The 17,876-nt window shown below is 34.8% G+C and overlaps 1 protein-coding gene across 22 annotated transcripts in view; it reads left to right on the top strand.

Annotated features, from left to right (window-relative positions):
* DLG1 (discs large MAGUK scaffold protein 1) overlaps positions 1–17,876 on the top strand; it is a 270,922-nt gene that overhangs the window by 104,623 nt on the left and 148,423 nt on the right. For 2 of the 22 annotated variants that reach the window (XM_027537666.1, XM_027537656.1), the window contains exon 1: positions 920–1,421. The exons of 16 other annotated variants lie outside the window; for them this stretch is intronic. In XM_027537666.1, coding sequence (XP_027393467.1) covers positions 1,188–1,421 — 234 coding nt within the window. In that variant the 5' untranslated portion in view covers positions 920–1,187. Of the gene's footprint in view, positions 1–919; positions 1,422–17,876 lie in introns of those variants that run through there. 4 more of the 22 variants (XM_027537676.1, XM_027537688.1, XM_027537681.1 and 1 more) reach the window with 4 other exon arrangements.

Genomic DNA, 17,876 nt, shown 5'->3' with positions numbered 1-17,876 from the left:
TATTTAAAAGTGAAAATTCTCAGATCTCCCATACCCCTAAAAGTTCTGATAGGGAGAGGATACCAGTCTGCATTTTTTTTTTTTTTTTAACAAGCATCCTAGGTGATTCTGAGAATGGACTGCTGTGTGGAGAAATACAGACCTAGATATTAGATGTTAGAAAGTATCTATTTAACAAACAGTGTTATTTCGTGAACCAGAGTATTATTTATGTAGTATTAGAAAAAATATGTTTTATTGGCTATAAAATAAAAAATTTAACCTTTCTTTTTGTATTTTTACAAATTCATAACTTGATAATGTTTATAACATATATGAGAGGGATGATGGCTGATAACAATGCTTTTTTATCACAAAAATACGAGAAGCCAAATACTTATTTTGCTAATTATTCTGTTTCTGTCATCAAACTCAATTAATCAAAGCACTTAAGACCAATATATTACATAAAATGATCAGGTTACATTCCAAATGGATTTCTCTGTGTCATTAGATCCTCAGAGTTTAATGTAGATGATACCTTTTAAAACCTTAGTGCTATTTAATGTAAGTGCCTTCCAGATGTAGAAATTTATATCTGAATGAAAAAGACTCCTTTAGTAAAATTGTTTTAAACAATTAGAAGTATTGGCAGAGAGAATCTTCTTGTATTTTTAAATTCAGTTCATATTTATAATTTATTTAAGCAGTGAAGATGCCATTGGATTTTACTTCAGACTGTGATTGAACTTGGTAATCCAGGGTTTCTCCACCCAGTGCATTAAATCCGGCAGCCCCAAAGGGTCTTGGTAGTCCAGTGTTTAAAACATCCTTCTTTACCTGCTAATCGAGCTCACTTCCTGGATTTCAGTCTGTCTAGTTATCAGCTAACAAAAGAACAGCTTTTGGTTCCTGCAGACGCTGGTGAAAAAATAATCATGAGAAAGAAATCTACCTTATGCCATCTTTTTTGCCTGCAAATATAAACTCAGCCCTCATACAGCTAACAACAGGTACAGAGGAAAGATGCAAGCTCTTTCATGGGAAGAAATTACAGAGAAAATGAGCATCCTTTCTCAAGGTTTTTATTTTCCCTGATCTACAAGTGATGCTGCTGTAATTCTAGCTGCAGTTTTTACCGATCATTCACCACTCAGCAGCTGGTAGAGAAGTAAGACTGCTTGGCAACCACCTGCAGGGCTGCAGAGATGAATTACATTTTCGGGAACAACACACTTCTATACTCTCGCGCCAGTCGAGGAGGCAATACTAGCTCTAGCCATGGCTCAGTAGGCCCAAAGCAAAAACACTGGGCAAAAAAGGGCTCATCAGATGAACTGCAAGCTGAGCCAGAACCTTCACGCTGGCAGCAGATAGTTGCATTTTTCACTCGAAGACACAGCTTTATTGACTGCATCTCGGTAGCCACCAGCTCCACCCAGGTAACATACCACTTGTTGAAATTATTTTCAGTATATTTTGGTTCGTGTTGCTTTACAGAAATGTATTAGTATAGATTTCTTCTTATTAAAACATTATCTTATGCACTGAAACCCTGGGTGCGCAGAAATGTGTGTTTTCAGTCCCTCTATGCAGGTCTTTAGCACAGAAGGGGAAACAAAAATATTTTCCCTTTGCTCTTATGTAATGCCAAACAAAACAGTCTCAGATTCTGTTGAATGACTTCTCTAAAAATATAAAGCCATTCATACATAAATGTGCGTTAATAATGCTTGTCTCCTTATTTTCAGACTGTTAAATGCTATAAAGTATGATGTCTGACAAAAGAAAATATCTGTTTGTTTAGTTTTTATATGTCATTAAATAACCTCAGGGAGATTGTTGCAGTGAATAAGCAAGAAAATTTGAAGTATTTTTATTTTCTAGAGTTTTGAGAATAGATTAAATTGAATACAGTTGGCTATTATTATACATGCTAATATCTTAAAGTTATTATAGTATGGCTTATTCAAGGGGTTTAATGAATCCTTCCATTTCTGTAAATATATTACATAGGGTTAATTTGAGAGCAGTAAACTTGCATAATTACATGATGTAAATAAAATTTTATCATATATTCAGTTGACAGTTCAAAGAGCTGAGCAAACACTAAAAGTCTCCAAATTTTAAAAAGATGACGTAAAACAACTTTTTGAGGAGTATTAAAAATAAAAGGAAAGTATAAAGTTAATAATTTGATGAAATACCTATTATTTGGTATTAAAGGAGGATTTGGGGAATATTTTTATTTTAAAACATGTTTTTAATAGATATTCATTCAACTCTAGTAAAAATGAAAGCATAACAAAAGTCTAATTTAAAAACAAGATGAGAATACTGTTGTCCTTTGACATCAATCATATTTACATTAAAATGTAGACACATACCTTAGGGCCTTTAAAAAAAAATTCCTTTAATTGAAAACCATCTTTAAAAAAATGAATTAGAAGCAGCACAGTAAGTATAAAGCAACTGTCAAAGCTTCTTGGTTTTGGTTTTAGAATTGTCTTTCAATAATTTTTATTTTAAAATCTCAAATTTCTTAAGTAAAAATATCATACTTGTTTTTCTTACATTTTTGAGAGAGATGAAATTACTTGGGTAGGGAGAGTCCTTAATAGTTTATAAGTAGGCGGTGAAGTTACTTAAAACTTAAGAGGCAGTGATTCATTTAACCCTTAGATTGATTTCTGCCCCAAGAATTTAACTAACTTAATTTTAACTGCAATTACATATACCAAAAAGGGACACAGGGGCTAAAGCTTGGCATTGTTATTCATTGTGGATTAATATTAAGTGATATTTCCATTGTCAATGAGAAAGTTATGTTAAAAACTTCAAATACACACTACTATATGTGTATATGCACAGACACAACCATTGATACATAATTCATCTTATAAAGGACATACAAAAACAACCAAATAGTTTACATATAAAGCTGTTGAAACCACACAATTATAGTTACCTAGGAGTTGGGCCATAAAGTTACTATTGCATTGCACTAAAATAGTCAGGATTTTAATGAAAACTCTATTTATAGTTGATCCTACAAAGCCATTTAAAATTTTATCTTCCTCCCATTTGGTTCACATCACTTATGTATACTGACAAATGACTTAGTTTTATTTCTTTCAGCCCTCTTTCTGTTACTTATTTTGTCTTTTTCATTACCTTTGTATTTTGTATCTGTAAATATAGACTTTAGGTCAGAGTTTTAGCTTCTGTTTCTCCAGCTCTGGAGTACCAACATTGCATTTTTCATTCTGTGTTGTTTTCCTCACTGATGAGTTAGGTATTTTGTATGTCAAAATCTTTTGTTGTAACTCACTGAAATTCATTTTACAAGATGAAATGTAATAGGAGTGAGAACGAATGTGAGACCTATTTTGATGTTAGTTAATCCTATGATACATTTTTATTTTTCATTTACTGACTTACGTCTAGAAGTTTTATTTTTTAGTACCAGAGGATTTTTATATTGTTAAAAACAAAGTAGATTAATGAAATTTTGTAGTTTATTGAGCATATGCTATATACCTATGAATATATACGTACGATAGTGTTTTGTTCTGTCATTATAAATAGCAACAGTGATTACCAGGTCTCCTGTTTTCACTACTGTCAGAAATATTCTTTTCTAAGATTTGATAGGAAGATTAACTTTGATTCTAATTCCTTATAACTATGATGTATAGTACTTTTCGCATTCTGGAGAGTTGCTATTAAATGCAGTTTTACTAATTTGAAAGTAATTACTCTGATTTAATATCCCATCAAATGTCCTCTATAAATAGAAAACTTACAGATTCACTTAAATTGCTCATCTGTTTAAGATATTTGTGTTTACAACTATGATTTTGTGTCAGATTCTACTGTAACATGTGGAACTTAGTAGAAAAATCATTAATATTTTTTAAGTGTTAGGAAAGCCAAGTGATTATAGACTTCTCCAAGACCTCTCCCTCAGCTTCTCAGATGGGGCTTGCCGTGAAGTTGGTGCTCAGTAAATGTTTATGGAATTGACTGATTAATTAGTTTTCATTTCTCCCACCTAACACCTTGTTATCTCATGGCCTTCCAAAATATGAAACCTAGTCTGAAACCTCCTGGGTACCTATCTTCATTGGATTCACTCTATTGCCATCATAAGTGCCTTTGATTCTTCACTGTAGCCCATCTCTTCCTCACTTCCCTTTTCTTCTCTCTTCAGATTTTCTTCTCCTCTCTTCAGATTTTCTTCAAGCTACACAAACCCCCTGTCATTTCCTCACCCCTTTACCCAGTGATGATAGCCATACAGTTTGTAAATTGTCACTGATGTCTGTCATTTGGCTGTATCCCAAAAGTTTACATTGTGAATTTTTTTTTAATGTTAAGCTGAGTTTCTTGTGAATTATTTTACTTTGGTGTAAGTTTTTCTATTTTGAGCTCCATTACTACTTATGTTCTTAATTTTGATTAGTCATTATAGAAAATGTGGGATACTCATTGTCGAGCCCTCCTCAGTTCCTCATCTCAGCCTTCTTTCTGTTTTTGTATTTATGATCCTTTGATGTCTATTTGCCCTGTCCTATTTAGTGTATGCAACTCTGTTCCTATCTGGGACCAGTTTTTATATTCAGCAAGGCTTTAAAGAATTCTGGCATAGTACTTCTAGACTTTGCTACTTGATTGTTTCCTAAGTAAAAGCTTTTATCTACTTGGTGATGTCAGTGTTTATTAATGAAAATTGAAGCCATGTAGGCTTTGAACAGCTGTAATGTGGTAGATCACTTCAAATGTATATTTAGCAAATGTTCCCATATTTTGGATTACTTCAGAATCCCTAATGTGGATCATTAGAAATGTTCAAAAAGAATTTCCTATCTTCCCCAGACAATTGACATGCCAAATTAAACTGAAGACAGCGAAATTCTCTTCCTAGGAGTGAATGAAACAGACATAATGAATTACCATAGTTGAAGCAGAACAATAAAATTTTAACAGGAGTGAATATTAGCCACATGAATTGAATAAGCTGCTTTTTAGAGGAAAAAAAAATCTGTCCTAAATTAAAATACAAGAAACCACTGTTCATTTAGAGTCCCACTGTTCAGATACCAGAAAAATAGGCTAATTTGTATAAAAGCCTATTATTTGTCCTAAACAGGTACATTCTGGAGTAGAAAAGATTTAAGTTTTAGGAGCATTGGATATATATAAAGGCAATAACATCAATTTCATTGAGTTAATTGATTAAACAGTTAAATGTATGTAACATATTTAGTACAGTGCCTGGCAGCTATTATTTTTATTATTTTGTTTTATGATTTTATTTTTTATTGCTTAGTTTTACTAGTCTTAAAATTCAAATTAGATAATTAAGAATTACAGTACCTAGGACAGTGCCGTTCATTCTGACATTCTGTACACTTTTAAATCGTCAGTTGCAGAATTTAAGGGAAGAGCCCTAATGAGCACTTCAAATTCTTGATAAACCCACCAGTTCCCTGATCTTGCCTTCCTTCCCAACACTCAATTCTGCAAATGCTAAATCAATCACAACTAAACAACTAAAATTTAACTGATTATCCACCTTTTACTGGGATTCCCAGGTGGCTCAGTGATAAAGAATGCCCCTGCCAATGCAGGAGCCACAGGAAACACAGGTTTGATCCCTAGATTGGGAAGATCAATCCCTTGGAGGAGGAAATGGCAACCCACTCCAGTATTCTTGCCTGGAAAATCCCATGGACTGAGTGAGGAGCTTGGCAGGTTGTGGTCCATGGGGTCATGAGGAGTCAAACAGGTTGAACCAACTAGCATGCACATACCACCTTTTACCAAACTTGCCATCAGGACTAATTTTATACTTTGCATTCCTTTTATCTTAATTGCTACAAAAAATCCAAGCCTTCCAGATCACTGTCACTTATTTCCTTATCTCTGTTTGACTCTGGTTTATCTCTGATCTGTTCTAAACTCCCGTTTATCTATGATCTCCCAATTCCTTTCACTGTGCTCTTTGGAACTCCCAGTTCACAATCACCAAGATTTCCTTTATCCTCAAACTCTTCTGTGATGGTTTATCTCATCTTTTTTCTCTCATAGAAATCTGGCATTCCCCGAAGATTACTGTTTTTTCTGTAGCCCTCACAAAAAGTGGAATTATTATCTATCACATCCTGTTTACCTTGGGACCAACAAGTGGAGTTGATGTCTTCCTTGCTTATTATTGATATTTATGGATGATTGTAACTTCTGTCTTTAAAAAATGTACCTGTCATCAGACTGACAGTGTTTTCTACTCCCTCTCATGTCTAGTCACATACATCTTATGCATCTAGTCATATACATCTGCTCACTGATGATTTCAACCACCATTTACACAGATGATTTAAACGAAGGTTTACTATCTTTTCTTTGTCCACTATTCATATAATCATTCTTTGAGATTTTCAGTCTCTTGATGTGATCCTTCCAAAATCTTGACCTCTCAGTTCTTTGATTATCCTTACCTCTAGAAGTCTTATTTTTTTCTTTCACTTGAGTGACCTGCGTTAAGACCTCATTAAGGACTTCCCTGGTGGTCTGGTGGCTAAGACTCCATGCTCCCAATGCTGGGGGCCTGGGTTCAATCCTTGGTATTTAGTGCAACCAAATAAATAAATAATTTTTTTTTAAAAAAGACCTCATTATCATTGAGTATATCACTTACAGAATCTCAGTTGCAAGCATTTCAAAGTGACTAGCACTTCTTTTCTTTTCGGCTCCTCTCCTCTATAACAATTTTTCTTTTACCCTCTAAAGACCTCCAGCCCAACTTTTTACTATCCATCACTTCTTTCGTGTTCCCACTTCCCTCCTTGCCTTGCTCAAATTCCTTGGCCCATAACTTTAAACAATATTTTTCATAATCTTAACTTGCTTGCTCCTCTGTCACTTCAGTGGTAAGATCCAACCTTGGTTAATTGCAACTCTGCCTCCTCCACATTGGATCCAAAGCTGCGTGTCAAATTTCCAATACCTGTTTCCTGGCCCATTCTCAATTGATGGTCTTATTCTGTCTCCCATCCTGTTAAATAATTCGTTTGTGTTCTTAAATCTCACCCATCACTTTTGTACTAAATCTTCATTTTTGACTTTTCAGAGAGTTCTGAAATTTCCTTTTCATTGCATTATCTGTCTTTCCCTCTGTACTGGAGTATTCCCATCAACATACATACTCAGCATAATACCTCTCATTAAAACAACCCTCTTGGAGTATAGACTGTCAAATCCAGTGATCAATTCTCAGTCTTCATTTTACTTGACCCTTCCACAGCTTTTTACACATTGACTACTCACTCCCTCCTTTAAATTCTTTTCTCATTTAACTCTTGAACACCATTCTCCTTACTCTCCCAACCTCAATTTCCTTTGCAGTATCCTCCTCCTCTTCTTAACTACTAACAGAGTGGTAACTCAGGGCATCAATCCTTGAACTTCTTTTTTTATACTCATATTTCAGTTGATCTTATTCAGGTGCCGTTAATTAACATCAGTATTCGTTCCTTCAGTCCAGAGCTAATCCCTGTTCACTGGACTTGTATACCTAGCTTTCCTAATCCATATCTCCACTTGGATTAAGTATTTGAAAGTTAACATGTCAAAAATAGAGTTTCTAATATTATTTTCCCCATCCTCATTTAGTCACTGAGATGCTGAAGATAAAAAACCCTTGAAATCATCTTCTGTTCCTTTTTCTTTTGCTCACACAATTTAATAGCAAATTCTGTTGGCTCTGTGTTTAGAATATATGATCTAACCACTTCTCACTACTCTATAATGACTAATTAAAATTATTTAATTTGTTGCCTGAACTACAGCAGTAGATAATCTATTTGGACTCCCTATCTCCATTCTTCACTCTCACCAGTCTGTTCTTTACCCAGAAGCCAGAGGAATCCTTACAGAATGTCAGTTCATGTCATTATCTTGTTTTTATCACTTTCATGGCTTCCAATCCAACATATAATAAAATCCTAAGTCCTTCTTTACCATAGTTCAAAAGGCCCTTTATTATCTAGTCCCTGGCAGTGTCTCTAATCCCATTTCCTATTGCTCCCTCACTTACTTAGCTTTATTGGCCTTGTTCCTATTCCTCAAATAAATCAAGCACGTGGCTATCTCAGAACCTTAATGTAACTGTTTCCTCTGCCTGGAACATTCTTTCCTCAGATATTCTCATAGTTAATTTCCTCACTTCCTTCAGATTTATGCTCATCTGTTACCTTCTTGGAGGATCTTTCTAGATTCTTATCTAAGGTAGCAGGCACTCCTTCATTCCAGACATCACTGTCCTTTTATCTTTTTAAACATTTTTCTTCATAGCACTTAATACTGCCTGACTATTATTATATATTTTTAATCCATCTGAATTCTCTCTTAAATGTTTTGTGAAACATGTCACACTTCAGTGTTATACTGATCCTCCAGCTGATGATGCTCTTCTTATTTACCCTTCGCCTTGAGGAGGTGAAGCAGGGAGAGAACAGGAGAAAAACTATTAAGTTTCCTTATAACTAGGATGAATGTATCACTCACTGACCAAACTTGGAGTACTTTTGATAGAAAAGGGAAACTTCCCAGGCAGACAGAGGCATATGATATTATTATCTATAAGCTTTTATCTTACGACAGTTCCTTCCAGGCAGCAGGTCTAAATATTCACAAGACATCTCCACCTTGGACCAACATGAATTGGCCTAACCTTATCTATATACGTTTTAAACATTTGGCCTTATGCCTAATGATGATTGTATTTTGAAGTGGTCAAATATATATATGTATAAAATACATTCATGTATTTACTTAAATGTATTTAAATATATATATTTTTCCTCATCTCTAAAGAATGAAATTGCTTATATTTAGCAGTGTAATGCCTTTGTATTAAACTAGAATATAGAGTAAGTAGATAATCCTCTTAAACTACTTTGGAAATACCAACTCTGATAGTAGAATAAATTTCCCAGAGAATGGGTAGAAACAGTCTCTTTGAGTAATGATTACCAAGCAGTCAAAGTTAGGATAAACATTGTTATACTGGTTATGAGATGCTGTCTCTTGACAAAGTTGAATTTCCTACTCAAAAGGCCAGTACTTTTGTTAAAAATGTCATTACTCAGATTTGGAAATTGTTTCCCTTTATACCCAAAACATATGGAGAAGGCAATGGCACCCCACTCCAGTACTCTTGCCTGGAAAATCCCATGGACAGAGGAGCCTGGTAGGCTGCAGTCCATGGGGTCGCTAAGAGTCAGGCACGACTGAGCGACTTCGCTTTCACTTTTCACTTTCATGCATTGGAGAAGGCAATGGCAACCCACTCCAGTGTTCTTGCCTGGAGAATCCAAGGGACGAGGGAGCCTGGTGGGCTGCTGTCTCTGGGGTCGCACAGAGTTGGACACGACTGAAATGACTTAGCATTACTTAGCATTACTTAGCATTACTTAGCATTACTACCCAAAACATTACTACTCAAAAATATGTTCAAGTGGTGTTTAAGATCCAGTAATTTGGGCACTAGAAAAGCATAAAGATGAATATTAAACAAAAAGTTTACAGTGGTTATATTCACTTAAAAAAAAATACCAGATTGACCATTTAATCCATCAGTTGCACTCCTTGGTTTTCATTCAAATGAGTTGAGCACTTATGTCCACATGAAAATTTGCACACAGATGTTTATTGCAGCTTTATTCATGATTACCAAAACTTGGAGGCAACCCAGATAACCTTCAGTGGGTAGATGAAATGTTATTAAGTGTTAAAAAGATTTGGAAGAACTCTATATAAGTGCATATTTCTAAGGGAAAGACACCAGTCTGAAAATGCTACACATTCTATGCTTCCAACTATATGACATTCTAGAAAAGGCAAAACTATGGAGATAGTAAAAAGATTATTTGCCAAAGTTAGGAAAGAGGGAGGGATGAATAGAGCACAGATTTTTAGGCCAGTGAAACTATTCTATGTGGTACTATAATGGTGGATACCTGACATTATACATTTGTTTAAACTTGTAAATGTACATCAAGAATGAACCCTAGTGTAAGCTGTGAACTTTGGATAGCAGTGATGTATCATTGTAGATTCATCAACTGTACAATGTACAGCTCAGGTGGGAAATGTCAATAATGGGGATGCAATGCATGTGTATGGGCAAAGGTTATATGGGAACTCTGTACTTTCTACTCTAAAAAATAAAGTTTGTTAAAAGAACAACACTGATAGCTTGAGGTGGATTAGATTGGCTATCGTTTGAAGAACTAAGTAAAGTTTGTTATATAAGCTCTTCATAAATAGGAAGCGTGTTGTGTACATCTTTGTAATTTCTGTGTAGTGTCGTAACTGTTAGGTTGTCCTTTTGTCAAGGAGGGCTCAAATGGTAAAGAATCCACCTGCAATGCGGGAGACTTGGATTCGATCCTTGGGTTGGGACGATCCCCTGGAAAAGGGAAAGGCTACCCACTCCAGTATTCTGGCCTGGAGAATTCCATGGACAGAGGAACCTGGCAGGCTACAGTCCATGCAGTCTCAATGAGTTGGGCACAACTGAGCAACTTTCACTTTTTTTTTTTGTCAAGGACACATAGCAATATATATGTTTTATTGCACAAATGGAAATTTGCATATTTTAATATCTAACATGTATGTATGTGTGTGTGATATATATAGTTTTAGGGTTAACTTTTAAAGTAATCTGTTAATAACAGTACTAAAAAGTGACAGGCCCATAACCTCTGGGGTCAGAATAGGAGATTCAACACACACAACATTTTTGCTCTTTTCTTATTTTAAGCAGTATTTGTTATCATGAGAATTGTATTCCATACCTCTTAGCACAACTATATTTCAGTAATCAATTGGGTAATGATTTAATATCAGCTATAAAACCAAAAGCTTCACAAGAGCTGGTAGGATAGATGTATGTTTTCTTATATACCTAGAGCCTAGAGTGGTGAATGCAAATGATGACTGTTTGTTGAATGAATAAAGTTAATTATATGCATTTATTTTCATTTAATCTGATGATGGCTACAAAGAAGTTTGGAACTTCTAAATATGGTTTGGCCACTGTAAATTTCCCAAGCCATTTTTATGTACAACTATGGCTTTAAAATTATAAGTCTGTGTTATAGGATTTTATAAAACCATGTCTATTTCAAAACTAATTCAAAGGCTTCTGTGAGAAAATTGAAGCATATATATTAATATATGAAGAACTTATATTCTTACTGTTAAAATTTGACTTAGTGTCATTTTCTTTAAAGATTTTTCTCACTGTGTACTTCCTGGCACTGTTATTTAGATAACATTTTTCAGTCCTCCATTCTTATATCAAAATTTAGAATTTTGATAAAGGTAAGAGTAGCTATTCAGATCATGCAGAGAACAGTATCCTACAATTACCAGCTTATTTACCAAACTTTAAATAAACCAGTTGATGTCGCAATTGTACAGGCATGTACAAATCAGTTAACAAAGACTGGACCTATTTTGTGCAAGTGTAAACCAACTGATATCACATCTGGAAGCAGTAGAATTTTAGAATCCTAAGCACAACTTCTGCCCCTAGACGAATTTATTTGAAAGATGTTTTCCCCCTCACCTGTTAACAGTGGTGCTGCCTGTTCATTCTTTATCCATTAGTAGACCCCAGTTTAGTCCCTTTCTGAGCAATATTATCAGTATTTTTGAAATCTAAACTGTGACTATTGATTCAGCCGGCTGTGAGCATAAGGAAGTTATTATTATGACAGAATGGGACCAATTGATTGCCTTACAAAATTTTTGTTGGCTCTGAGGCAAATAACTGAAGATTATAATCTGCAATTTGAAACGAAACGTATCCCAGCCTCATTTTTCTGTATTTAACTCTGACTAATCTTGCTGGAACCATCTAATGTATCAAAGCATTATAAATTTGAAAATAATCACTTGTAAGTATTTTGACATATAGCAGAAAAAGATAAATACCAACCTTAGGAATTAAATGCTTCAACTGTACTAAATACATAGCAGGATTTTCGAGAGCACTGGTTGAGACTGTTGTTTTTAGAGGTTGATGGACTGAGTTTAAAGCTCTGTTCTATTTTAGCTGTAGCACATTGGATAAATTACATAAATTCTGAGTCTTCATTCTTCCACCTCCAGAAAACAAGGATCAAGATTTAGTAAAAAATTAAATGGGACAAACCCTCAAAACCCTTACTATGATACCTGACATCAGTAAAGTACCTATCATCATCATCTTTATCACCACTTTCACAACCACCCGTGAAATTGATCCTGCAAAATATTCTCGTCTTTTAAGTGGGGAATCTGGAGATACCGAGAAGCAATCTTATTACAGAATGATGAAGAATTATGTTTTGACAAGAGGATTGGTAACCTTGAGTAGGTCCGGCCAGAAAAACAGACACCACAGTAATCATTTTAACAGGGAAAATGTAATATGAATGGTGATTTAAAAGGAATTGGAGAACTGAAAAGGAAACATGTCAACACCAAAATAAAACAGAGATAGTAACAACAGGAAGCAGCTACCATCTGAGAAGGGACCTAGGGATCGAGTTGAGGTTAGTAGGACCCAGAAGTTTGGAAGAAGGGCTCTGCATGCTTTAAATATGATCTGTCAGTGATATTTACTACTTAATACGTTTAAAAAGGAAAGAGGAGAAAATCTTTTGAGCAGATGTTCTTGAACAAGACATGTTTACTTTCACATAGGATAATATTAAGCAATTAACTATTGCTAGACAGAGAACAAGGCTTCCCAGATGGCACTAGTAGTAAAGAATCCACCTGCCAATGAAGGAGACATAAGAAGCATGGGTTTGATCCCTGGATTGGCAAGAGTCCCTGGCAGGGGCCATGGCACCCCACTCCAGAATTCTTTCCTTGAGAATCCCATGGACAGAGGAACCTGGCAGAGGGATGACTCTCTGCAACACTATAGACTGTAGTGACTTAGCACACATGCAGAGGACAACATGAAACTGGCAATTTTTTGGCATTTTTATATTTTGAACATCATCAAATATTAGAACATCTTGAGCACTTTGTGATTGGTAGTGGCTGCCCAAGCACACAGACTCTCTTAGCAGTGTCTTCTATGTGTATAGAATGAAAGTGGGCAGGGGGAGGGATGGATATACACAATCTGTTCTCTGAGTCACTTTATCATTCTAGAGTGCTGATGAACTCAGTCTCTTTTGTCAGTCATATTGTTTCATTCATCCAAGAAACATGTGTTAACTACTTCCTATGTGCTAGATATTATTCTAGGAACTATGTATACCGGAGTAATATTGAATAGAACAAGAATCCTTACTCCTATAGAGCTTATATTAAAGGGGGAGAAGACAGATGACAAACATAATTAAAATATATAGTATACTGGGGAAAAGGTAGAAAGAGAAAACAATAGGAAATGTGTATATTTGTGTGTATGTGGTGGGGGTAGGTTTAATAGAATAACTAGGAGAGGCTTCAACTGAAGGGTGTTATTTGAGCAAGGCATAAAAGAAGTTATGGAATTGGGTCATGTGGATATCTGGGACAAAAGCATTCTAGACAAAGGAAGACTGAATAAAAGACTCTGAGGCCAGAGCTTGTTTAGAGTGTTTGAAACACAGCAGAGAGGCCAATATGGTCGAAACACTAAGTGGGAAGAGAATAGTAGAAGATAACTTCAGAAAGATTAACAGTGACCTGAATCATTGGGGATTGTACAAGAATGAACAAAATAGGGTAAATGTATGAGTCCTAGAAAGTGTTGAGGTCCCATTTTAGGTTAGTCATTGTGAAGTCCATGGTTGTGTGTGTTTCTGTAGCCATAGTCCGATAAATGTGGGGAGGCAGGCAGCTTATTGCATTTGGTAGTTTCATATCTGTTTGTTAATTATGTGACCACAGCTTAAATTCAAGTTTTGGATTTCTGTTTACTTGAAATTTTGAATGATTGTTGGCTCATCCTTGTATCAGTACAAAGTGAATGGCTGAATGCTGATGGAATGCTATCTGTTTATAATGAAGGGATGATTACCTTAACTATTCATAAATATCAATCTTGCAAACTTAAATATTGATACATTCATGAACTACTATGTTCTGTCTGTGTAAACTAACAGATTTGCACTTCTATACTAGGATTGTTAATCACTAGACTGTTTTCCTTTCTCCCCTGTTATTTTAAAATCAAAAATTTGTATTTAATCCCTTAGTATTTGTTTCAGAATATATCTAGTTTTGTTGCTGTTTGCTTCAGAGGTAATTATGATAGGAATATCATATGCAGCTGGTTCAAATAACATGGAGTTTATACTGAATGTACTATATGGAGTAAATGTGGCAAAATGAGCATTTGAATCAAATAGGAACCAGATCTAAGCAATGACAAAAACTTATTTTGAAGGTGCTGGATCCCTGTTGAGTACAATGATTCCCAAACAGTTTTGGTAAATTTATTGTGCTGTATTTTATCCTTCTATAAACATACGAAAAGCTTGCAGTTCTTTTCCTTGATTTCTCTTTCCCTCTTAGGTATTTTCTTTGACATTTATTCAAAGAAACATGTCTCACTACCACATTGTAGAAATTTAAACAAAGGAACTTAGATTAAAAATACTAAACTATACCATACAAAAACCAAAAAAAGAAGGAAAATTCTTATAGACCAACAGTGGCATGGGGGTAATTATTTTTCTTTAAGGTATTGATAACAAAAGATCTGCTAATTCATTTATTTCATTTTCCTTAAATATGTTATAAATTTACTTAGCACTTATTGAATCTTTGTGGGTATTCTAAGCTCATTACCTGGTAGTATGGTATTAGTTATCTTTCTTTAGAATTTAATTTTATGAGCATGTTAATAAGACTATAAGTGAGAAAAAGTTAAGAAAAATATGTGCAGAAAGCATTGTAAATCTTTTATGGTTGGATCTAACTATGATGTAAAATATAATTTTTAGTGGCCATTGTTGCTTTTATTTTTAATAGTCCTTCCCAGGTTCCCATCAGTCATATAGGTACCACTTCTACATTCAGAAGTTATCTTTATTTGACTACTCATGTCCGTTTTCACCATTACCATCATTTGGTTGAAGCTACTGATCACCTCTCAGCTGGATTATCATAGCAGCCTCCCAATTATTCCTTTTGTTTCTTCCTGTATCAGACAGTATTCATATGCACATATAAAAAACCACTTTAGCTATTTCAAGCAGAAGGGATTTATTAAAGGTAAGGATTCTCTATCTATATTTATTCATGTATCGAGTGGAGTGAGTGCAAGTGAAAGAAGGAGGTACATAGTCATAAATGGAGATGTGCAGTACACGTTAAGCATGTGGCTATACCTCATGAGGCTTCAGACCACTTTTTATCAAAATCTTTTTAAAAGCTGCTTTCATAATTTTAAGCTCTTAAATTGAAAATGTAAAACTGAATAAATAACAAGAATCTCTAAAAATTAGTTAAAACATTTTTCAGAGAGCCATCAATTTGATACTGGCATTTAAAAAGTACTTTTAAAATATGTACAATCCAGTTACCTTATGGGAATTTACCATTTTCTGCAGTATTCTTTGAGACAGTGTTAATATTATAGCCTCTGTTGTCATGGAAACAAGTCTCTGAAGGAGGCCTCAGAGGCTAATGATTCCATGGTGTTGCTATGGATAGAAACAACTGAGACTGTTGTTAGTCACATGGTCAAGATTTAAAAAAAAAAAAAAACAACTAAAACTCTTTGGAGCTGATCTTATTGAGTGATACAAATGGAACAGAAAAAGGATGATGGCCTGAAAGTCATATTGTCTAATAAAATATGTATGTAAGATTTTTCAAGTTTCAAATGCTTAGGCTGAATTTCTTTTCTATAATAACCCAAATGTAGTGGTTACTCTATATTGCTGCCTCATTATTCATATTAGAGCCTTAAGTTTGACATTTTCCAATTTAGAATCATCTTATACAGCTCACCAGAATTTTATCATGCTCTCAATCCTGCACTCAAAATATCCTTGTCTCTTCTTTTTACTCTGTTATCATATTTAACATCTATACTATTCCTCATCACTCAACCTTCATTTGACTAGATATTATTTGTTTAGGGCAGTATTTTGTTTCATGGAAAGTAAATGACTTATTTTGTTGTTGTATAATCCTTTGTGACTCAAACTGGTTATTGATTGTGGCTAGGAAATTATGTGTGTTGATATGCATTTGTTTTTGAAGACTTTCTCAGCAGTATTTTCCTTTCTTAAGAAAGAGGCAGGGGTATATGTTCTTCTTCAAAGCACTTGCTCAGTGCCCTATAGAGAGTGGGGTGGAATCAGATGGTGTATGTTTTGTTTAAGATTTTTAAAAATGGTATTCAGATCCTTTAAAGGATTCTGTCAAAAGGAAATATATTTAGAATAGGTTCAGAGCCAGTATTACAAGGTAATATTGAAGAATTTATAGTATATCATAAAGGGTTTTTGAGAACAACTGCCTAATGGAGGAAATGTTTATGCTTGGCCTTGAAATTTGTTACAAGCATATAGCTTTGTCTTTTTTATGTTAAAGTGGATTATTAATTAGCTAATATCTGACTCTATTATAGAGGCAAAAAGAAACTTCTTATAGGTTTTAGATATGCCTCTTACTTTGATTGTGGTAATTGTTTCACAGGTGTTTGCATATGTTCAAAGTCATCAAGCTGTATACATTAAAAAGTACAATTTCTTGTATATCACTTATACCTTAACAAAGCTGTTTTAAAAAATAAAGATGATAAATGTTAGACTTTCTTGTCTCTAATACTTTGGATGTATCAGAGCCAGTTATTTTGTAGTTTATCACTCAACTTGGATTTTTCTGATGTTTAATGTTCAGCTTAATCATATTTGATAAGAATGTCCCAGAAGTGATATACTCTGATTACATCCCATTAGGTAACATATGATTTTGATTTGTACCATCCCTGATGATGTTAACTTTGGTTAAGATAGTATCTGCTGGATTTCTTCACTGTAATTAATAAAAATTTGTAGGGGAGATACATGTGTGTCTGTGTGTGTGTCTCCCACTCAAACTTGCTTCCATTAGAATGAAATGGAAGGGTCATTCAGCAGCAGTTGAAGTTTTAACATTTGTTGATGTTTCTTAAATGAGTTATTACTGTGGTGGTTGCCAGATTATAATTTTGTGACTTCATCATTCCTTCTACAATTTTGATTGGCATCTACTGTAAGGAAATGCACTTTTCTCTCTATTCATTTCATTGTTATGTAATTATTTATGTAAGTGTAGACTCATGGAGTCCTCTTTAATTCAGTGGGGTTTATGCCATCATAGGGGTCTGCCATGGTGGCTCAGAGATTAAAGCGTCTGCCTGCAGTGTGGGAAACCTGGGTTCGATCCCTGGGTCCGGAAGATCCCCTGGAGAAGGAAATGGCAACCCACTCCAGTATTCTTGCCTGGAGAATCCCAGGGACGGAGGAGCCTGGTGGGCTACAGTCCACGGGGTTGCAAAAAGTCGGACACAACTTCACTTTACGCCATCATTATTGTTATCTGAGTCTCACATTGTTCCCAGTGTAACTGATAAGAGCCCCAGCAAGCTGACTTCTGTGTCCTTTGTCATGCCTCATTAATTCTTTGAGCACCTCCTTATTTTCTGGCAGAGGCAGAAAGTTCTAGGCTCTAGCTCTGGAGTCATTTCTCCAAAGATTCCTTTTTTAAAAAATTAGAGAATGGATTTTTATAAGCCAAGATCTGAGTGCTAGGTATTTTCATGCTATTGAGGTGTTACTGCTCCCAGATGTTCTCTGTAGACAGAGCAAGGGTACATATGTATATGTAAACACAGATATTTA

This window comes from Bos indicus x Bos taurus, chromosome 1, assembly GCF_003369695.1.
Source record: "Bos indicus x Bos taurus breed Angus x Brahman F1 hybrid chromosome 1, Bos_hybrid_MaternalHap_v2.0, whole genome shotgun sequence".
NCBI lineage: Eukaryota > Metazoa > Chordata > Mammalia > Artiodactyla > Bovidae > Bos > Bos indicus x Bos taurus.
The sequence above is the reverse complement of the archived record's forward strand: the minus strand, read 5'-3'. Positions and strand labels throughout refer to the sequence as shown.